General features: G+C 46.7%; 2 protein-coding genes across 2 annotated transcripts in view; both read right to left on the reverse strand.

Moving 5' to 3' along the window:
• dhx30 (DEAH (Asp-Glu-Ala-His) box helicase 30) overlaps positions 1-22872 on the reverse strand; it is an 84490-nt gene that overhangs the window by 25275 nt on the left and 36343 nt on the right. Inside the window, exons 9-12 of the mRNA XM_085992578.1 lie at positions 21684-21759; positions 14497-14601; positions 12845-13020; positions 87-293 (exon numbers count right to left, since the gene is read on the reverse strand). Of these exons, the coding sequence (XP_085848704.1) occupies positions 87-293; positions 12845-13020; positions 14497-14601; positions 21684-21759 (564 nt within the window). The remainder of the gene's footprint in view (positions 1-86; positions 294-12844; positions 13021-14496; positions 14602-21683; positions 21760-22872) is intronic.
• LOC147114712 (uncharacterized) lies at positions 6621-12000 on the reverse strand. Its single transcript, XM_085992109.1, has 2 exons — positions 9639-12000; positions 6621-7365 (listed from the first exon to the last, which is right to left on the reverse strand). Exons 1-2 carry the CDS (start codon positions 10650-10652, stop codon positions 7282-7284), a joined length of 1098 nt encoding a protein of 365 aa, XP_085848235.1. The 5' UTR covers positions 10653-12000; the 3' UTR covers positions 6621-7281.

Consider the following 22872-nt stretch of genomic DNA (forward strand, 5'->3'; position numbering starts at 1 on the left):
GCCTCCTTCGTTGCTGTAAAATTCTATGATTCGAAAGAGGAAAGAGGAAGGGAACCCACAGAAATAAAAAAGAAAGCAACACACACCGTAATGTCAGGAATGTGGACCTTGGACTGGACCACAATGTTCTCCAGAGGGGTGCGCAGGATTTCTGGGATCTGAAAGTCGTCCATTTTCTCCAGCCTCTCCCTGCTGAACAAGTGGTAGGCGTTACCCGGCTGGCAGCGGCCCGCCCTCCCACGCCGCTGCTTCACGTTTGACTTGGAAATCCAAACGGTGTTGAGACACGAAACCTGCAATAAAGAGAGAATTAAGCCCCATCGTCTTGTGCACTAACCTGTTAAGAGGGTTACCCACGTCACAGGATTCAAAGCGCTTACATCGCGCTCTGCATTAAATATTTACCTTAAGAGCAGCCGATGGAGATGGTACATCGGGCTCTGGCACCTGGTGTTCCATCAGATACAACTTCATAGCCACGGTTCCCCCACACCTATTGCAACACTTATTTTTTTTACTTGTTTTCAGTAAAGTGGGTGATGCTGGCACGGTCACATTTATTGACCATCCCTACTTGCCCAGATGATTGTTTTTACAACCGATTGACTGGGTAGGTCACTTCTGGTGGCATTAAAAGTCAACTATATTGGTGTGGGACTGGAGTAACATGTTAATGGAGATTTTTCCTGGTACCAGGCCGCAACTGACCAGATTTATTGAGTAACTTGTCATGGTGGGATTTGAACCTATATGACCCTATGGGGTTGCTAGTCCAGTTTCATAACCCTAGACATACCTAAAGCACATTTGTGTGGTTGTATTGTTGGTAGCCTGAGATTAGGCATCAGTGATGGAGAGGCCATTCCATAGGAACAGGAGTAGCCCCTCCAGTCGGTTCCATCATTTTATGAGATCGTAGATAATCTGTATCCTTACTCCATCCATCCACCTTGGATCCATATCCCTTAATACCCTTGGCTAAATCTCAGATTTAAAATTATTAATTGAGCTAGCATCTACTTGCATTTTTGTGGGAGAGAGTTCCACACTTTTACCACCTTTTGCACGATGAAGTGTTTCCTAACTTCTCTCCTGAATGACCTGACTCTGATTTCAAGGTTATGTCCCCTTGTCCAAGACTCCCCCACCAGCGAAGAAAGTTTCTCTCTAGTTACCCTATCAATTCCTTTCAAAATCCTAAAAACCTCAATAAAATCACCCCTTAACCTTCTATATTCCAGGCAATACAAGCCAATTTATGTAATCGCTCCTCATAATTTAACCCTTGCAGCCTAGGTAACATTCTGGTGAAGCTGAGCTGCACTCCTTCCAAAGCCAATATATCCTTTCTACAGTGCAGTGCCCAGAACTATACACAGTACTCCAGCTGTGGTCTAACCAGGAATTTGTATTGTTGTAGCAAAAATTCCATTAGCCTTTTTGATTATTTATTGTACTTGACTACTACATTTTAGTGACCTGTGTGCATGGACCCCTAAATCTCCTTGGACCTCCACTATGCCTAGCTTTTCACCATTTAAAAAATACTCAGATCTATCCATTTTTGGTCCAAAATGGATGACCTCACACTTGCCTGCGTTGAAATCCATCTGCCACAGTTTTGCCTACTCAGCTAATCTATCAATGTCTCTTTGTAATTTTGAGTCTTTGTAATTCCGTCTACACTACTTACTATGCCACCAATCTGTGAGTCATCGGCAAAATTAGATATATGGCTATTATGTTATCTACGTTATTAATAAATAGTGAATAGTTGAGGCCCCAGCACAGATCTAGTCACTTCCATCCAATTAGAATACGTACCCATTATCCCTACTCTCTGACTTCTACTGCTTAACCAATCTCCTAACCAGGTGAATAATTTGCCTTCATCAGCTTTAATTTTAGCTACCAGTCCCTTATGTGGAACCTTATCCAATGCTTTCTGGAAGTCCATATAAACTACATCCATAGACATTACCCTGTCTACCACTTTAGTTACGTCCTCAAAAAATCCAATTAGGTTCATTAGACACCCTTTACGAATCCACCTTGTCTCTCTCTAATCAGCTCAAATTTCTCGAAGTGCTCAGTCACTCTATCCTTATAGATTCCAATAACTTCCCACAACAGATGTTAGACTAACAGGTCTATAATTTCCTGGTTTCTCTCTCACACCTTTCTTAAATAATGGGAGTTACATTTGCAATTTTCCAATCCAAAGGGACAATTCCTGAATAGAGAGAATTTTGGAAGATTATGGCTAAAGCATCTACAATTTCGTCGCCTACTTCCTTTCCTTTAAAACCCTGGGCTGGAAACCATCAGGTCCTGGGGATTTGTCAGTTTCTATCTCTCCCAGTCCCCCTGGAGCTACACTACTCTTTACACTTTTGTATGCTCTTTCCTTTGGTGTTATGTTATCTCTCGCCTCTTGACGACCATAGCTGTTTTATTTGGTATGTAGAACGCTTGCCCCTTAGGGGTATATACTGATCCTGTATTAAGCTAAAATTATTTTTTGAACCCCTTCCACTGTTCATCTGTAGTTTTACCCAATAACAGTTTTGACCAGCTTGCTGTCGTCAATCTGTCTCATCCCATGAAAATTAGCCTCACCAATCTAGAATCTTAGTAACTGTTATGTTTCTCCTTTTCAATCCTAACATTGAGTTTGATTATAGTATGATCACTGTTAGATAAATGTTCCTTTACTTGTAAGATTAACAACTAAATCTGGCTCATTACTAAATCTAATATGGCCTACCCTCTTGTTGGTTCTAGAACCTATTGCTCCAGAAAACTATCTTGAATGCAGTCAAGAAACACACAACCTTTCTGACTTGAGCTACTCTGCTCTTCCCAATCTACATGAAAATTAAAGTATCCCATAAAAACTCTGCTTTTGCTACAAGCCTCTCAAATATCAGAATTAATTCATTCTGCCATTTCATTACTGTTATCAGAAGGCCTGTAGATAACTCCCATTACAGTTTTAAGTCCACTCCACTGATTGCTTTCCCTTACCTATATCCTCTCTTCCCATTGCATATCCTTTAGACCAGTCATATTGGAAAACAATACTTCAGATCATCAAGGTATCTATTTCACCCAGGCTGCATTGTCTTTTGGTTTCGAGAAATGAGGGAGGATATGAGAAATATATTTTAAGCCAATGCAGTAATGCCAGAGAGGGTGAACGAGCAAAAGTCTCCATTCTTTGCTCTTATTTCACCCACAGCTTTGCTCTAGTTGCAATCTAAGGTAAACAGGGAGATGTGGGGAGGAGGGGACCGTGTAGTATCACTCTGAAGGGAGGGAAGGAAGTAAATAGTGATATTCTACCCAAAATGAGAAGAACCACTCACCTCCTAGCAGCTACCCATAGAGGGCACTGCCAGGCTGCTGGCCAATCCTCTTCACAAAGATGTACAAGTCAACAGGGCACTCCAGTGCAGTACTGAGGGAGTGCTGCAGTGTTTGGATGAAGCTCTGTCTGCCCTCTCAGGTGGACATAGAAGATTCCACGGCACTATTCGAAGAAGAGCAGGGGAGTTCTCCCTAATGCCCTGGCCAATATTTATCTCTCAACTAACATCACTAAAACAGATTATCTGGTCATTATCTCATTACTGTTTGTGAAACATTGCTGTGCACAAATTGGCTGCCACGTTTCCCTACATTACAACAGTGACTACACTTCAAAAATACTTCATTGGATGTAAAGCGCTTTGATATGTCCTGAGGTTGTGGAAGGCGCTATATAAATGCAAGTCCTTTCCTTTCCTTATATCTCCTTGCATCAATGAATGTTACAGGCAACCTAAAAATTAGGTTTGTACAAGCCCTTAGTTTTCCTTGAATAAGACAGCATAGTTTTGCACTGTTTTCTGAGATCACTTAGACTTCATCCAATTTCTGATCCACCTACTACATACATTCCCCTGGACTTCCTCTAAACTTTCCCCTTCATATCCTGTGCCTTGGACAGTGGTTAAGCTTCCTTAAACAGAAGTGTACTGTACTGTTTCTGTGATAAGACCCAAGTCTTATGAATTGCTGTTCAATCTGCTATAGGTTTGACATGGTCTTCAAGTGCCCTCTGTTGTGTGACTGAGGAATTGTCAGAGAGATACTTTGCTTCTAACGGTACTTTTACTTTACTGCTGGATCATGGAAGAGTACTGCGATACTGACGGCCTGGGACTCCTCGTGGGCCCAAGGTATTCGTGCCTGGGAATACAAAGGCCTAGTTTCTATGTACATCATTAAACATATGAACATAGGAACAGGAGACCATCATTCAGCCCCTTGAGCCTGTTCAGTCATTAAATTAGATCATGGCTGATCTGTACCTCAACTCCATTTCCCTTGATACCCATATCCAACAAAATATTGTCAATCTCAGTCTCGAAAATTTAAATTGTCCCAGCGTTCACAGCCTTTTGGGGAGAGTTCCACATTTCCACTATCCTTGTGTGGAAAAAATGTATTCCTGCTTTCACTTCTGAATGGCCGACCTCTAATGTTTTGTGCCACCTTGTTCTGGATTCCCCCGCAGATGAAATGGTTTCACTATGTCTACCCTATCTAATCCCTTAATAATTTCAAACACCTCGCTTAGATCTCCCCATAACCTTCAAATTAAAGTTCAATCAGAGCATTTTCATTGAGCAGCTTTGACACAGACACTGGCTCTACATGTCTGTGGGTGAGAAGAGGAGCCAGCAAGTCCAAGTACAGCTGACAAAACCCATGGGAAAGTGGCTCTACAATGCTACCGGAGGTTGGTTAAGTCTTACATAAGAAATAGGAGCAGGAATAGGCCACTTGGCCCCTCGAGCCTGCTCCATCATTCAATAAGATCATGGCTGATCTTGGGCTCAAAGCCACTTCCCCATCCGCTCCCCATAACCCTTCACTCCCTTATCTTGCAAAAATCTGTCTATCCCCACCTTAAATGTATTTAATGACCCAGCCTCCACAGCTCTCTGCGGCAGAGAATTCCACAGATTTACGACCCTCTGAGAGAAGAAATTCCTCCTCATCTCAGTTCTAAAAGGGCGACCCTTTATTCTGAAACTATGCCCCCGAGTTCTAGATTTCCCCACGAGGGGAAACATCCTCTCTGCATCTACCTCGTCAAGCCCACTCAGTATCTTATATGTTTCAATAAGATCACCTCTCATTCTTCTAAATTTCAATGAGTATAGGCCCAACCTGCTCAACCTTTCCTCATAAGTCAACCCCCTCATCTCTGGAATTAACCTAATGAATCGTCTCTGAACTGCCTCCAATGCAAGCATATCCTTCCTTAAATAAGGAGACCAAAACTGTACGCAGTACTCAAGGTGTGGTCTCACCAATACCCTGTACAGTTGTAGCAGGACTTCCCTGCTTTTATACTCCAACCCCCTTGAAATAAAGGCCAACATCCCATTTGCCTTCCTGATTACTTGCTGTACCTGCATGCTAACTTTTTGTATTTCATGCACAAGGACCCCCAGGTCCCGCTGAACTGTAGCATTTTGCAATCTCTCTCCATTTAAATAATAATTTGCTTTTTATTCTTCCTGCCAAAGTAGATAACCTTGCACTTTCCCACATTATACTCCATCTGCCAAATGTTTGCCCACTCACTTAGCCTGTCTATATCCCTTTGCAGATTCTTTGAGTCCTCTGCACAACTTGCTTTCCCACCCATCTTTGTATCATCTGCAAACTTGGCTACATTACACTCGGTCCCTTCATCCAAGTCATTAATGTAGATTGTAAATAGTTGAGGCCCAGCTCCGATCCCTGTGGCACCCCACTTGTTACTGATTGCCAACCGGAAAATTAACCATTTATCCCGACTCTCTGCTTTCTGTTAGTTAGCCAATTCTCTATCCATGCTAATATATTACTCCCAACTCCGTGAGCTCTTATCTTATGCAGTAACCTTTTATGTGGCACCTTATAGAATGCCTTCTGGAAATCCAAATACACCACATCCACTGGCTCACCTTTGTTTAACCTGCTCGTTACATCATCAAAGAACTCCAGCAAATTTGTTAAACATGATTTCCCTTTCATAAGACCATGCTGACTCTGCTTGACTGCATTATGATTTTCCAAATGCCCTGCTACTGCTTCCTTAATGAAGGACTCCCGCATTTTCCCAATGACAGATGTTAGGCTAACTGGTCCATAGTTTCCTGCTTTCTGTCTCCCTCCTGTCTTAAATAGGGGTGTTACATTTGCGGTTTTTCAATCCGCTGGGACCTCTCCAGAGTCCAGGGAATTTTGGTATATTGCAACCAATTCATCCACTATCTCTGCAGCCACTTCTTTTAAGACGCTTTTTATATTTTTATTCTTTATATTTACAGGAAAACTGGGCATCTACCATCATCTGGACCCTTCCACTTAAAAGGCAAAATACTTTCTGCTCACAAGATATAATTATTGATAAGGGAAGGCCGGTCGGCCAATCTTACGAACATACATATGAACATACGAATTAGGAGCAGGAGTAGGCCACTCGGCCCCTCGAACCTGCTCTGCCATTCAATAAGATCATGGCTGATCTGATTACTCCACATTCCCGCCTACCCCCGATAACCTTTCACCCCCTTATCAAGAATCTATCTGATGCGCTATCAACAATACCAAAGACTACGAGATGGACTTATATGAAGTAGGCTTTTATTGACTAAGAACTAGAGCATGCCTCTGCTAGTGAATCCATCCTAAGAGCTCCCGGGGGAAGGGTGGTGAGTCACCTTTATCCCGGGCTTAGGGGTGGAGCCAGGGGCTGAGACATGCCTGGACTTGTACAGGGTTAACAGTGGTTTACCACACAGGCATGTACAGGTTAACAGTGGTTTACCACATTCACCCCTCGTTTAAAAAAGAGTCCGGCGGGGTGAAGTGTTTCAAAAGTTCGTATACGAAAGTCTCTCCGGGGGTCTTGTCTGCCGTAATGATCTTCGTGGTGCCGGTTGCGGCGGTTCTTTGCCCGCGGCCGCTTCTCACGTGGGACGGAGCACTGGCGCGTCGTCCTCTCGGGGTAGGGATGGCACCGGCATGTCGTCAGTTCGTGGTAGACACCCCGGTGGTGCGTCGTGAGTAGTGGTGGTGGGTGGAGGTAGTGGATGGTGATCGATGGTGTTTCGGGTGGTACCTGAGGGTGCGAGGTCTCGAATTGAGACTGTGTCCTCCCGCCCGTCAGGATACGCCACGTAGGCGTACTGTGGGTTGGCGTGGAGGAGGTGAACCTTTTCGACCAGGGGGTCCGTCTTATGGCTCCTCACGTGTTTCCTGAGCAGGACGGGTCCCGGAGACGTCAGCCATGGCGGTAGTGATGTTCCCGAGGTGGATTTCCTGGGGAAGACGAACATCTTCTCGTGAGGGGTGGCGTTTGTGGCAGTACAGAGCAGTGATCGTATGGAGTGGAGCGCATCGAGGAGGACATCTTGCCAGCGGGAGATTGGGAGGCCCTTGGATTTTAGGGCGAGCATGGCGGTCTTCCACACCGTTGCGTTCTCCCTCTCTACCTGTCCGTTACCCCGGGGGTTGTAGCTGGTAGTCCTGCTCGTGGCTATGCCCTTCTCGAGCAGGTACTGGCGCAGCTCGTCGCTCATGAACGACGAGCCCCTGTCGCTGTGGATGCAATTGGGGAAGCCAAATATGGCGAACAGGTCGTGGAGGCACCTGATGACTGTGGCGCTGGTCATGTCCGGGCAGGGGATGGCGAAGGGGAAACGGGAGTACTCGTCAATAATATTGAGGAAGTACGTGTTGCGGTCAGAGGAGGGAAGGGGCCCCTTGCGGTTTGCATTCGGCGCAGACCTGGCAGTTCCTGGTCATGGTCTTGACCTCTTCGATGGAGTAAGGCAGGTTGCGAGCTTTAATAAAGTGGAAGAACCTGGTGACCCCCGGGTGGCAGAGATCATTGTGGAGGGTCCGTAGCCTATCGACTTGTGCGTTGGCACATGTCCCACGGGATAGGGCATCTGGGGGCTCATTAAGTTTCCCGGGCCGGTATAAGATATCGTAGTTGTAGGTGGATAACTCAATCCTCCACCGCAATATCTTATCATTTTTGATTTTCCCCCTTTGTCTGTTGTTAAACATAAATGCTACTGACCGTTGGTCAGTGAGCAGGGTGAAACGTTTACCGGCCAGGTAATGCCTCCAGTGCCATACAGCCTCCACTATCGCCTGGGCCTCCTTCTCGACTGAGGAGTGTCGAATTTCGGGGCCCTGGAGGGTCCATGAAAAGAAGGCCACGGGTCTCCCCGCCTGGTTAAGGGTTGCAGCTAGGGCGAAGTCGGATGCATCGCTCTCCACTTGGAAAGGGATGGACTCATCCACTGCGTGCATTGCGGCCTTCGCAATGTCCTCTTTTATGAGGGTGAAGGCCGCGCGGGCCTCTGCCGTCAGGGGGAAGGAGGTTGATTTGATGAGGGGCCGGGCTTTGTCCGCATAGTTGGGCACCCACTGGGCGTAGTAAGAGAAGAACCCTAGGCATCTCTTCAGGGCTTTTAGGCAGTGGGGGGGGGGGGGGGGGGGGGTAGTTCCAGGAGGGGGCGCATTCGGTCGGGGCCGATGACTCCGTTTTCCACCACGCAGCCAAGAATAGCGAGGCGCGCGGTGCAGAACATACATTTTTCTCTGTTGTATGTCAGATTCAGCCGTTGGGCCGTACGGAGGAATTTTTCTAGGTTAGCGTCGTGGTCCTGCCGGTCATGGCCGCAGATGGTGACGTTGTCTAGATAGGGGAGGGTGGCCTGCAGCGCGTTCTGGTCAACCATCCGGTCCATCGCCCTTTGGAAGACCGAGACCCCGTTGGTGACGCCGAAGGGGACTCGGAGGAAGTGGTAGAGGCGACCGTCAGCCTCGAAGGCCGTGTACTGGCGGTCCTCAGGCCTGATGGGGAGCTGGTGGTATGCCGACTTCAGATCAATCGTCGAGAATACCCGGTATTGTGCTATCTGGTTGACCATGTCAGATATGCGGGGAAGTGGGTATGCGTCTAATTGCGTGTATCGATTGATCGTCTGGCTGTAATCAATAACCAGGCGCTGTTTTTCGCCGGTCTTTACTACCACCACTTGGGCTCGCCATGGGCTGGTGCTGCCCTCGATAATCCCTTCCCTCAGGAGTCTTTGTACTTCTGATTTAATAAAGCTCCTATCCCCGGCACTGTACCGCCTGCTTTTAGTAGCAATTGGCTTGCAGTCTTTGGCGAGGTTAGCGAACAACAGGGGGGGTTTGACCTTCAGGGTGGACAGGCTGCATACTTTGCGCGGCGCCGTGTTTAAATTCTGCTGGCTGCAGACTGTAAGTGGGGGCAGGGGCCCGCCATATGCCATCGTGACGCTCTCCAGATGGCACTGGAAGTCTAATCCTAGCAGTACGGGAGCGCAGAGCTGTGGCAGGACGAGGAATTTAAACTCTCTGTACTCCACGCCGTTCACTGTCAGAGTCGCTACACAGTAGCCGCCGACGTCCGCCGTATGGGACTTTGAGGCCATAAAGACCTGGTGGCGTGTGCGCATAACCGATAGGGAGTAGCGTCGCACCGTGTCGGGGTGGATGAAGCTCTCTGTGCTTCCGCAGTCGAAAAGGCAATTTGTGGCATGGCCATTTACCTTTACGTTCATCGTGGACCTGGCTAGTTGATGGGGCCTAGATTGGTCCAGGGTGATGGAGGCCATCGTCGAGGTCGGCGGGTCGCTGTAGTATTTGCCCGCGCCGAGGGCCTGGTCCCGAGATGGTGTCCAAGATGGCGGCTCCCCCTCGGCTGGTGGTGTCCAAAATGGCGGCCCGCACGGCTCACACGTGGTTGGTGGGGTCCAAAATGGCGGCCTGTACGGTTCACACGCGGCGCTGCTGGAATTGGGGGTCGATTTCGCCTTGCACACTCTCGCGTAGTGGCCTTTCTTGCCGCATTTGGAGCAGGTCGCGTCCTTTGCTGGGCATTGCTGTCTGGGGTGCTTGGCCTGGCCGCAGAAGTAGCATTTCTGGCCTCTGGTCATTGCAGCTGTAGTTGGGCTGCTGGCGGCTTGTGGCCTTACCGGGTCCCAAGATGGCTGCTCCCGTGGCATCCACGTGGCCATCCGGTCAGGGGGGTAGGTGTCCATGTTCTGGAGGGCCACGTCTAACGAGTTAGCGAGGACCACCGTCTTCTGCAGGTCGAGCCCCCTCTGTTCCAGCAGCCTCTGCCGAGTATAGTTGGACCTGATGCCGGCTACGTAGGCGTCTCGGATCAGGTCTTCCGTGCATTCCTTGGCTGTCACCGCTTTGCAATTACAGTCCCGGCCGAGGGCTCTCAGTGCCAGTAAATATTCAGCGCCCGATTCCCCGGGGCGCTGTTTTCGGGTAGCCAGGAGGTGTCTGGCGTAGACCTCGTTAACAGGCCTCACGTATTGTTCCTTTAGCATCGCGATGGCGGCCGCGTAAGTAGTGGCGTCTCGGATGATCGAGTAGACTCGGTGGCTCACCCGTGAGTTCAAGACAAGCCGTTTCGCGTCATCTGTAGTGACAGTAGTGCTGGAGGCCTCCAGGAAGGCTTCGAAACAGCTCAGCCAGTGTTCAAAGTTATTGGCTGCATCTGCTGCTTGAGGATCCAGGTCTAAACGTTCCGGCTTCAAGATTTGCTCCATGTTGAAAATTAGTCAATAAAATTGATGCGCTATCAACAATACCAAAGACTACGAGATGGACTTATATGAAGTAGGCTTTTATTGACTAAGAACTAGAGCATGCCTCTGCTAGTGAATCCATCCTAAGAGCTCCCAGGGGAAGGGTGGTGAGTCACCTTTATCCCGGCCTTAGGGGTGGAGCCAGGGGCTGAGACATGCCTGGACTTGTACAGGGTTAACAGTGGTTTACCACACAGGCATGTACAGGTTAACAGTGGTTTACCACACTATCTACCTCTGCCTTAAAAATATTCAAAGACTCTGCTTCTACCGCCCTCTGAGGAAGAGAGTTCCAAAGACTCGCGGCCCTCTGAGAAAAAATTTCTCCTCATCTGTCTTAAATGGGCGACCCCTTATTTTTAAACAGTGACCCCTAGTTCTAGATTCTCCCACAAGAGGAAACATCCTCTTCACATCCACCCTGTCAAGACCCTTCAGGATCTTATATGTTTCAATCAAGTCACCTCTTACTCTTCTAAACTCCAGCGGATACAAGCCTAGCCTGTCCAACCTTTCCTCATAAGACAACCCGCCCATTCCAGGTATTAGTCTAGTAAACCTTCTCTGAACTGCTTCCAATGCATTTACATCCTTCCTTAAATAAGGAGACCAATACTGTAGACTGTACTCCAGATGTGGTCTCACCAATGCCATGTATAACTGAAGCATAACCTCCCTACGTTTGTATTCAATTCCCCTCGCAACAAACGATAACATTCTATTAGCTTTCCTAATTACTTGCATGCACTAGGACACCCAGATCCCTCTGCATCTCAGAGCTCTGCAATCTCTCACCATTTAGATAATATGCTTCTTTTTATTCTTCCTGCCAAAATGGACAATTTCGCATTTTCCCACATTATACTCCATTTTCCTGATCTTTGCCCATTTACTTAACCTATCTATATCCCTTTGTAGCCTCCTTATGTACTCTTCACAATTTACTTTCCTACCTATCTTTGTGTCATCAGCAAATTTAGCAACCATACCTTTGGTCCCTTCATCCAAGTCATTTATATAAAGTGTAAAATGTTGAGGCCCCAGCGCTAATCCCTGTGGCACACCACTCGTTACATCTTGCCAATCAGAAAATGACCCATTTATGCTTACTCTCTGTTTCCTGTTAGCTAGCCAATCTTCTATCCATGCCAATATGTTACCCCCTACACCATGAGCTTTTATTTTCCGCAATAACCTTTGATGTGGCACCTTATGAAATGCCTTCTGGAAATCTAAGTACAGTACATCCACCGGTTCCCCTTTATCCACAGCACATGTTACTTCCTCAAAGAACTCCAATAAATTGGTTCAACATGATTTCCCTTTCACAAAACCATGTTGACTCTGCCTGATTACCTTGAACTTTTCTAAGTGCCCTGCTTTAACGTCTTTAATAATAGCTTCTAACATCTTCCCTGTGACAGATGTTAAGCTAACTGGCCTGTAGTTTCCTGCTTTCTTTCTCCCTCACTTTTTGAATAAAGGAGTTACATTCGCTATTTTCCAATCTAATGGAACCTTCCCCGAATCTTAATTCAACCATCAAGAAATCAAGATGAGCACTTGAAATGCCATAGCATACAAGGCTACGTACGGACCAAGTGCTGGAAAATGGGATTAGAATAGACAGGGCTTGATGGCCGGCGCGGACACGATGGGCCAAAGGGCCTCTTTCTGTGCTGTATAACTCTATGACTCTAAATCCCCCCATTGCAACATCTAATTGGTTCTCAACAACATGTCAAAGCATTTAATGTATAATGAATTGCACTGAAGTGCACTGACTGAAAGGGTGGTGGAAGCAGATTCAATAGTAACTTTCAAAAGGGAATTGGTTATATACTTGAATAGGAAAACTTTGCAGGGCTATGGGACTAATTGGATAGCTCTTTCAAATAGCCGGCACAGACATGATGGGCTGAATGGCCTCCTTCTATGCTACAAGTTTCTTTGAGCTATGACTATCATTATGTAGACAAACGCAGCAGACAATTTGCATGCAGGGTTTCTGCCTCAATTACTTAAGTCCATTCCCGGTATTGACCACTCTGAAGAAGATTTTCCTGCCATCAGTCCTAAATTTGCCTTTTACTAGTTTGAACAGCTGTACCCTACTCTCTCGCAATTTAATTTGAAATAACAATTCGGGTTACCTTTGTCCTCAGATCGTAGCGCTGTTCCTTGTGACACCCTGTGTCGATCACGTGTATGATATCATCGATAGTTATTGAGGTCTCTGCGATGTTTGTCGCCAGGACTATTTTCCTCATCCCGGGGGCCGGCTGATGGAAGATCTCTTGCTGACCCATCACCGGGATGTTGGAATGAACTGTGAGAAGAGAAGACTTGAATTTAAGTAACGCCTTATCTCACCTCTTGGAAACATCTCAAAGTGATTCACATATAATGACTTGCTATGAAGTGCAGTGACTGCTGTTGTGCAAAGTTGGCTGAGAATTTGCACACTAACATCTGGGAAACAGCGAGATGAAAGATTGACAACCTGGGTCTTTTCTCTCTTGAAAAAAGACTGAGGGGATACAGTGGAAGTGTTTAAAATTATGAAAGGTTGGGACAAATTCGATCCAAATAAGCTTTTATGCTGTGTTATATTTACAAATCAAGGACAACAAATGATAATAGGAAATGCAGGAGGAACTCTCTCTACTAAAAAAATGGTAAGTATGTGGAACAGATTACCAGTACAGGTAAGAAGTCACACAACACCAGGTTATAGTCCAACAGTTTATTTGAAATCACAAGCTTTCGGAGCGCTGCTCCTTCGTCAGGTGAAGTCTCCGCTCCGAAAGCTTGTGATTTCAAATAAACTGTTGGACTATAACCTGGTGTTGTGTGACTTCTTACATTTGTCCACCCCAGTTCAACACCGGCATCTCCACACCAGTACAGGTAGTGGAACAAGTCAGGATCCCAATAAGAAGGAATTGAGATGACTATAGAAAGGAGGATACAAGTTAAACTTACTCCACTGTGGAGGAGTTTACTAATGCGAGCGATGCTGACACACTCATTTGGTTTTCCATGTCAAAGACTGGCCTGGTTGAATTTACTGCATCAATCTAGGCTATAATTTCTTGGCCCTTTTCCTCTGATTTGCCCCTGCTTCACCTCTTTTCCCAACAGGGCTGACTCTTGCAGGGGTACAGCGCCACAGGCACCGGCCAACTTCCACTACCTTGTACAAGTGACTATTCTTCACGTGAGCCTGCACGTCAAATGCTGGCAGGTTATTTACCATAGGCGCTATCACAGTCAAGCCTCAACTGGTGTGCACATATTCACTTTGTAGCAGGAGTCACTGAATAGTGATCAGGAGCAGAAGCGCTGGCAGGTTTTCAATTTCCTGACCCACTGCAGCCATCAATAGCGTCTCTACTGTCATTCCTAGCTACAGTATTTTACCACAGACGAACATTGGACCTTCCTAGTTATATGGTTATATGTCTTAGAAATAGCCACACAATCCCTCCCAGCCAGAGGTGGACACCTATATCTATATATACACAAAATTGTTGAGATTTCCTGTTTGTCACAATTATGACATTGGTAATACGTAGACACAATGACTCAAGTATATTGCTAATACTTGTTCCTATCATTTTTAATAGGCAAACATGTGATATTCAGACCTCCCACCACTGGTGATGCTGTGGTTCGAGTCAGCCAGGCTCACCTATCATTTTGGCCAAAAGCAGACATACCATTTCCTCTGACTAACCGGAAGCAAGCCCACGGGAGATTCACTTGTTTTCCAAATGCACTCTGAGTTTACACAGACACTCACCAGGTAAAATGATGCAGTTTTCTTTCCTAGTTGAAAGACGTTCCTCGAGTCTCTGCTGAACTCCTCGGATCTCCTGCCACCCTGGCAAGAAGCACAAGATTGCACCTGCGATGCAAACGTACGACAGAGAGTTAGCTAAAGGCAGAGTGAAAAACAATCTGGTTTCTATCAGTTCCCCTCCCCAACCACCTACCCCTATTTTCTCCTCTTTATTAAAGGTAGCGACTGTTGCTGGGTGCAGAGAGCCTTTCTGTACTGTGCCCAAGTGGAGATTCTTTGACAGTGGGTGTTGGTTGAGTATTCAATCATGAACTGCATCACAGCCAAGCTGGCACCAAGGAAGCTCGCTTGATTTGGAGGGGGATTGGTTGCTTTTTCCTCATCTTGAGGCCCACAGATGTTGAGGCCAATTGTACAGTGCTTACTGGGATCAGCTAATGCAGCACAGGACAGGAACTCAATCTGGGACCTTCTGATCTGTAAAGTTCAGGACAAAACCAGTTGGTGCTTTTACCTACTGAGCCAGTGGGAGGGAGTACAATACTCTCAACATCACATCAAAGTGCTCCCACCACCAGTGTCAGAGCTGTACCTAGCAGTACCTTCACCCCTATGTTATCCAGCTCAAAATACTTCCTCGGGACACAACCCAGTCTCAGACAGACAGGATCTATAATTGCACTGCTGAGCATTTTGCACAGCGCATGTGGAGTTGGTATGAAAATTTCACACACCCACAAATATGCTTTAACCCAGTGTCAGCAGATAAGGGTACATAAAAGCATATGTCAACATTCAAGATTAGATTGGATAGGTGGCTGAAGGACAAGGGGTTGAGGGGATATGGCAACAGGGTGGGTAAATGTGACTAGAACCATTTGTTCGCATGGAGGGTAAACGCCGACATGAACTGACTGGGCTGAATAGCCTGTTTCCGTGTTATAATTTCTATGTATTTCTTATATTGTATAACTACACTAAACAAGGCATTCAGCCGGTTGCTGGGTAAAGCCTTAAACACATCCATTTACTGTGCTAAAGTGGGAACTGTGTCCCCGTACTGACTTTGGCTGAGGAGCTCTACCCTTCTGAAGACACTGACCCATGCTGGAATCCTGCCCAAGATTCTTGACATGAGCTCAAACAATGAGAGTCAGTGTGAGAGAGAACATAGGAATTGCTAGACGGAATAACAGCAAGGTCCATCTAGTTCGCCTTCTACCATCGCGGTAGTCGCATGATACAATAATAATGGAGTTGCTGACTAATTATAGTAATCAATCTCTTATCAATTAGTCTGCAACAAGCCCAGATTGAGGCAAGGAAAATCAGAGTGGTGGAAAGGTTTGGGAAACAGGTCCAAAGTCACATGCTCCTCCCAGGCATAGTACACTTATCATATATCATGTCTCAAACTATGATGATTACAGCCTAATCCAACACTACCACACCAGATAGTTGTGGTGTATGTAACCTGTTCCACCTTAAGAGAACTACCTTAAGAGATGTACTACTTTCTCTTGGCTGCTGTATACTGTAATACCGGTGGTGACCACACCGGTATATAAACGTTGTGTAGGGATTTGCTGGGCAGTTCAGCCCTGACCTCCGAATAGTAAAGACCTGTTAAAGTTATTCTTGTGGTCTGTGTCCAGTGATTTATAATAAGCATAACTGGGACACACAGACTTAACAGTGGCGACGAGTTCGATCTTACCCTGCGGCAGTTTTACATCCAAGGCAGCTTCGTCCTCAGAACGGGCGTCGAGAAGAGGCATCCGCCCTCTTCATCCTGCTGAGCACCATCGCACGGGAGGCATCGAGAACCTGGGTTAAAAAGAAAAATTCTGACCACGAAGCCCTCCATCAGCGACAGGCAGTGATCATCCCTTCTACCACGGTGGTGGGTAAGCCGATCAGCGACACGAGCAGAAAGTCGGCCGCGTTGACTGTGGAGTGGGGGGAGGGAAAACGGAGGAAAAAGGGCGGAGAACTCGACCACGGCCGGTGAAAAGGGCCGGGCTGCAATCGAGGCCGAGAGGCGCAGCGACTGGGGCAGCTTAAGGCACGAGAGCCGCGGAGAACTCAAACGCAGCCAGTGTAAAGGACCGGGCTGCATGCGGGGCCGAGAGGCGCAACAGCAGGGGAAGCGTGAATGCCCACGGGAACCGCGGGGGAGTAAAAGCAGCGTCGGGGAATTGAGAACCGCTGGGGAGGCGAGAACGGCAGCAGCACGGCAATCGCCATTGCAGCCAGCGGGGGAAGAAGGCAAACGCGGGAATCCGCCGTTGCAGTCGGCGGGGGAAGAAGACGAGCGCGGGAAAGACCGCCAAGCGCGGGAAGCCGCCATTTTGAGAAAAAGAAAAATTAAAAAACTTGCAAGGATGCCTAAACATGGGAACATTAATACCTTTGATAGCGATATCGAAGATTGGACCACGTATGTAGAACGCATGGAAGTTTATTGCAAAGCAAATAAGGTACCAGATGATGAGAAAGCACTAACCTTATTAAGCTCAATGGGTGCGAAGACATACGGGCTATTGAAGCACCTTCTATCACCAGATAAACCGGCGGATCAGACTTTCGCGAATATTGTTACTGTCCTGAAAAATCATTTAAACCCCACGCCGCTGATGATAGCGGAACGATTTAAATTTTACAGAAGAACGCAGCTGAAAGACGAAAGCAACGCTGAATTTTTAATTGAACTGCGTAAGCTATCAAAGTACTGTCAGTTTGGAACAGGACTAGCAGATGCGCTGAAAGATAAATTTGTGTGTGGATTGTTAAAAGAAGGAACACAAAAGCGACTGCTTGAGGAGAATGATCTTACGCTTGATAAAGCTGTCACTATTGCAGCATCGCACGAAGCCGCAGCGAGAGGCACGGCGGAAATGCAGCTACGGTCACCGGAACTCAGCACCAATCAAATGGTCTTGGGTACAGTAAAATGTTATCGTTGTGGAAAGACAACGCACGATCAGAACCAGTGCTGGTTCAAAAATCAGGAATGCAGAAAATGTGGCAGGCTTGGTCACATAGCTAAAGTATGCCGGTCAGGAAAGAAGACCAGCAACAAAAAGTCACCGCAGGAAAAGTACAGAAAGGTACACAAGGTGACAGAGAACAGTTCCAACGAACAGAAGTCAAATTCAGGCTCCAGCAGTAATGAACTGGGTAGTCTAAGAGTACACAATGTTGGTAATGAAGCAGACCTCCAAACAATCTGGGTCACACTTCAGATAGCAGGAGTCCAAGTGAAGATGGAATTGGACACTGGATCGGCATTGACGGTCATGAATAAGCAAGATTACAAAAGGTTATTCCCACATATTCCCCTACGGGATACGGAGATTGTATTGAAAACATACACGGGGCAAAGAGTATACCCCATCGGGAAGATAGAGGTAAAGGTGGTCCACAAGGGCAAAGAAAGCCAAGGAATGGACTTATATGTGCTACCTGAGGGAGGTCCACCACTACTGGGACGGGAGTGGATTAGGAAAATAAATATGTTGAAATGTTTAAGTGTCCTAATCCAAATTGTACACTCTCGGGAGCCGCAAGCCTACATTTCGTTGTACTGCACTTGTGCACTAACAATGACAATAAAAGTTGATTTGATTTGATTTGATTTGATTCCTTAAAAGCACTAACGGTAGATTCCGGTAAAAAAGATGTCAAACCTAAACGATTGTCCAGAATATTGGACGATGCTGAAGAGGCGTTCCAACAGGGACTGGGAACACTGAGAGGAATTACGGCAAACATCAAGGTTGAAGAACATGCAAACCCGAAATTTTTCAAAGCCAGACCGGTACCTTATGCGATACGACCTGCTGTGGAAGCTGAGCTGGAAGGGCTAGAACGTTCAGGAGTACTGTCTAAGGTAGACTGGAGTGAGTGGGCCACGCCCATTGTCCCCGTCATGAAGCGTTCATCGAGCAACAAGCCGGGGGAACCGGGGAAGGTTCGCATCTGTGGAGATTTCAAGATCACTGTTAATCCGGTGCTTCACACGGTGCAGTATCCGCTTCCGTGGATTGAGGATATCTTCGCTTCGTTGTCTGGCGGGAAACACTTCACCAAGATAGACCTGGCGCAGGCGTACTTACAGATGGAAGTTGAGGAAGAGTCACGCCAATATCTCACGATCAACACGCATAGAGGCTTGTACCGGTATAATAGACTGGTTTTTGGAGTGGCATCGGCTCCAGCAATTTGGCAGAGGGCCATGGAGCAGGTATTACAGGGAATTCCAGGCACGCAATGTTACCTGGACGATATTCTGATTACAGGAGATGATGACGAGGAACACCTTGCAAATTTGGAACTGGTGCTCACCAGATTGAAAGAATATGGACTTCGAGTTAATCGCCAGAAATGTGAGTTCTTTCAGAAGCGGATCTCGTACTGTGGTCATGTCATTGACCAGGAGGGGCTTCATAAGTCTCCTGACAAGATCGAAGCTGTTGTGAAGGCTCCCGCTCCGGATAATGTATCTCAGTTGAGGTCGTTTCTAGGGTTGATTAACTATTACCATAAGTTTCTGCCAAATTTATCCACGGTGCTGCACCCGCTGAACGCTCTTTTGCAGAAGGGAGTACCATGGAAGTGGAGCGAGGACTGTAAGAGGGCCTTTCGCAAAAGCAAGGCATTGATCACCTCAGAGGAAGTGTTGGCTCACTTCAACCCAACGCTGCCTATTCGTTTGGCTTGTGATGCTTCTCCATATGGTATTGGGGCAGTACTCTCACACAAGTTGCCAAATGGCCTGGAGAGGCCAGTTGCGTTCGCATCCAGATCATTGACCTCCGCTGAGCGCAACTATGCTCAGATAGATAGGGAGGCTCTCAGCCTTGTGTGGGGAGTAAAGAAGTTTAATCATTACCTGCAGGGCCAAAAGTTTACGCTTCTGACAGACCATAATGGTATCCATTTTTAACCCTAAGAAGGGTGTTTCGGTGATGACAGCACAGAGACTCCAGAGATGGTCCCTTTTCCTAGGGGCACATCAATATCAGATCGAATTCAAAGGTACAAAGCAGCATGGTAATGCTGATGGGCTGTCGCGCCTGCCACTACCTACAGAGGAGGAGGCACCGACGGTTGACCCTGTTGAGTTATTTCACTCGACCATCATCGAATGTTTACCAGTCACCAATGCAAGTATTGAAAGAGAAACCAGGAACGACCCGACACTGTCCCGGGTCTACGAAGTGACAGTGAAGGGATGGCCAGCACATGGTGATCCACTGTTACCGGCATTCTCAGCAACACGAGAACAGCTGTCCGTCTGTCAAGGAACATTGATGTATGGAACAAGGGTGATTATTCCTCCTAAGTTAAGAGAGAGAGTTCTAAAGGAACTGCATGAAGGTCATCTGGGGGGAGTCAAGATGAAAAGCCTTGCTAGGGCTTATGTGTGGTGGCCGGGTATCGACCAACAGATAGAGGATCTGCCGAAAAGCTGCTCAGGGTGCCAAAAAGTGCAAAATGCACCTCCGGTTATGGGGATAGGGTGGGATATGTGTTGGTGTTGGTGTAGGGGTTATGGGGATTGGGTGGGACATGTGTCGGTGCAGGCTCGATGGGCTGAAATGGCCTCTATCTGCACTGTGGGGTTTCTGTGATTCTGTGATTGCACCGCTGCATCCATGGGAATGGCCTTCAACCCCATGGCAACGTGTACATATTGACTTTGCTGGTCCATTCATGGACTCCATGTTTTTAATTGCGGTGGACGCACATTCTAAATGGCCAGAAGTGATTAAGATGACTACCACTACCTCGGAAAAGACGACCGCGGTGCTAAGAACGATATTTGCAAGAAATGGATTGCCAGAACAAATATGTTCAGACAATGGACCGCAGTTCGTGTCAGAAGAATTCCAGAAATTCATGAAGAAGAATGGGGTGAAACATTATACCTCTGCCCCATATCATCCGGCTACAAACGGGTTGGCCGAGAGATTTGTACAAACGTTCAAAAAAACAATAAAGGCCATGAGCGAAGATCAGATTCCACTACAACACAAGGTGGACAAATTCCTACTGGCATATCGAAACGCCACTCATGCAGTGACAAACCAAAGTCCTGCCATGATGTTCTATAACAGGAGGTTGCGGTCCAGGTTGGACTTGTTAAAACCAAATGTGCGGAGGGAAGTTGAAAACAAACAGTTCCAGCATATAAATAACAAGACCACTCGGAGTTTCGAAATAGGACAACCAGTGTTAGCCCGGGACTATAAAAACGAGAAATGGCAATCTGGAACAATTCGGGCCAGACAAGGACCCCTGATGTACACAGTAGATATTGGTGAAAATGTAATACAGCGTCATGCTGACCAACTGGTAGAATCGAGAACAAGGGTCGAACCCAGGGTTACGGCAGAGACAACCGTGGAAGAAGTTAGTGAACCTGAAGCATCTACCTCAGAAGTGAATGTACCTGAGGATGATGTCCAATTCATAAGAGATCAACTAGATGAGTCACCCCAGCAACGAGAATCAGAGACCCCTGAAAGGCGTTATCCAACTCGAATCAGGAGGCCTCCTCAGAGACTGAATCTTTGAACTGTTTTGCATGAAGTTGTATATATATATATGTTATTATGTTATGTTAAATGGGGATATAACTGTTAAGCTAAAAAGGGAGGATTGTGGTGTATGTAACCTGTTCCACCTTAAGAGAACTACCTTAAGAGATGTACTACTTTCTCTTGGCTGCTGTATACTGTAATACCGGTGGTGACCACACCGGTATATAAACGTTGTGTAGGGATTTGCTGGGCAGTTCAGCCCTGACCTCCGAATAGTAAAGACCTGTTAAAGTTATTCTTGTGGTCTGTGTCCAGTGATTTATAATAAGCATAACTGGGACACACAGACTTAACAATAGTGACATCTACTGGATGGTGACCAGTGCCAACCCTGGCTGATTCATCTCCTCTCTAGCGCACAAGCGGCGGAGGCAATTGTGACACATGTCCCATTATTTTAGCCGAAATCAATAACTCAGGAGGGCCCAGGAATCAAACTTAGGGCCTTCCTGGCCTGTGTAGTTGAGGAATAAACCAGGCAGAAAAGTCACCCACTAAACCAGAAAGAGAAAGAGCTAAAAATCTTTCCCCTATTTTCAGCAGCAAACCACAGTGATAACTCAAACAGGATTCCCTTACCCGACTCGCTGCGAGCATCAATATGCACAATAGTGTCGGTGACCAGGTCGAGGTCAGGAACAGGGTCCTCCTCATCCTGTCAGACATCACAAAACAAAGAGGCAATTATAACCACCAGTAAGTCAAACACATTTACCAAATAAGATACAGTTTGTCACTAATAATATAGTTAAATCCCTGGTGAGCTTAATGACTGATTCTTTTGTGGAAGAAAAATTACACGCAGCAATTGACTGCTGGATTACCACTGCGAGTCACGGGTCACATCTCTCAAAGAGCCCATTAGTAATTCACTGAGATCCCTGGTGGCTCAATGGTTGAATCGAACTGCGTGGTGCAGTACAAATCAGGAAAGTCCCAAGTTTGATACTCGGTCTGTACCGAATTATCTGATCTTAGCTGGGGCACCACGACTGACTCAGAAAGGGGCTGGGTATGGGTGGAAGGAACATTTAGCAGACCTCCTGTGGTGGTGCTCACGGCGAGTTGGATGATACACTGCTTTGTGCATAAGGTGTGACAGAGAGAGAGAAATTTACAGGAGGAACTCACTGCCTGAAAGGGTTGTGGAGGCAGAAACCCTCACAACATTTAAGAAGCATTTGGATGTGCACTTGAAATGCCATAGCATACAAGGCTACGGGCCAAATGCTGGAATATGGGATTAGATTAGACAGGGCTTGATGGCCGGCGCGGACACGATGGGCCGAAGGGCCTCTATCCGTGCTGTATTACTCTATGACTCTAGGTTACAGGGAACGGTAATAAGGAAGTTACAGGGAACAGTAGTGCAGTGGTAATGTCACTGGGCTAGTAATCCAGAGGCCTGGACTAATGATCCAGAGACGCGAGTTCAAATCCCACCACGGCAGCTGGGGAATTTAAATTCAGTTAATTAAATAAAATCTGGAATAATTACTAGTATCAGTGTAACCATGAAACTATCGGATAGTCGTAAAAACCCATCTGGTTCACTAATGTCCGTTAGGGAAGGAAACCTGCCTTACCCGGTCTGGCCTATATGTGACTCCAGACCCACAGCAATGTGGTTGACTCTTAACTGCCCTCTGAAATGGCCTAGCAGTTGTAACAAACCGCTACAAAACAAAATATTAAGAATGAAACCGGACGGACCACCCGGCATCGACCTCGGCGTCAGCTACGGACACAGCAACGGCACACCCAGCTC

Source organism: Somniosus microcephalus, chromosome 7 (genome assembly GCF_052327205.1).
Source record: "Somniosus microcephalus isolate GS21.2 chromosome 7, FLI_Smic_1.0, whole genome shotgun sequence".
NCBI lineage: Eukaryota > Metazoa > Chordata > Chondrichthyes > Squaliformes > Somniosidae > Somniosus > Somniosus microcephalus.

Coding starts and splice junctions, on each gene's coding strand:
- LOC147114712 (XM_085992109.1), bottom strand. CDS start 10,652: ATGGAGCAAATCTTGAAGCCGGAACGTTTAGACCTGGATCCTCAAGCA. Junction 7,366..9,638: donor GGTCCACGATGAACGTAAAG/GTAAATGGCCAT, acceptor CGTCTTCCCCAG/GAAATCCACCTCGGGAACAT.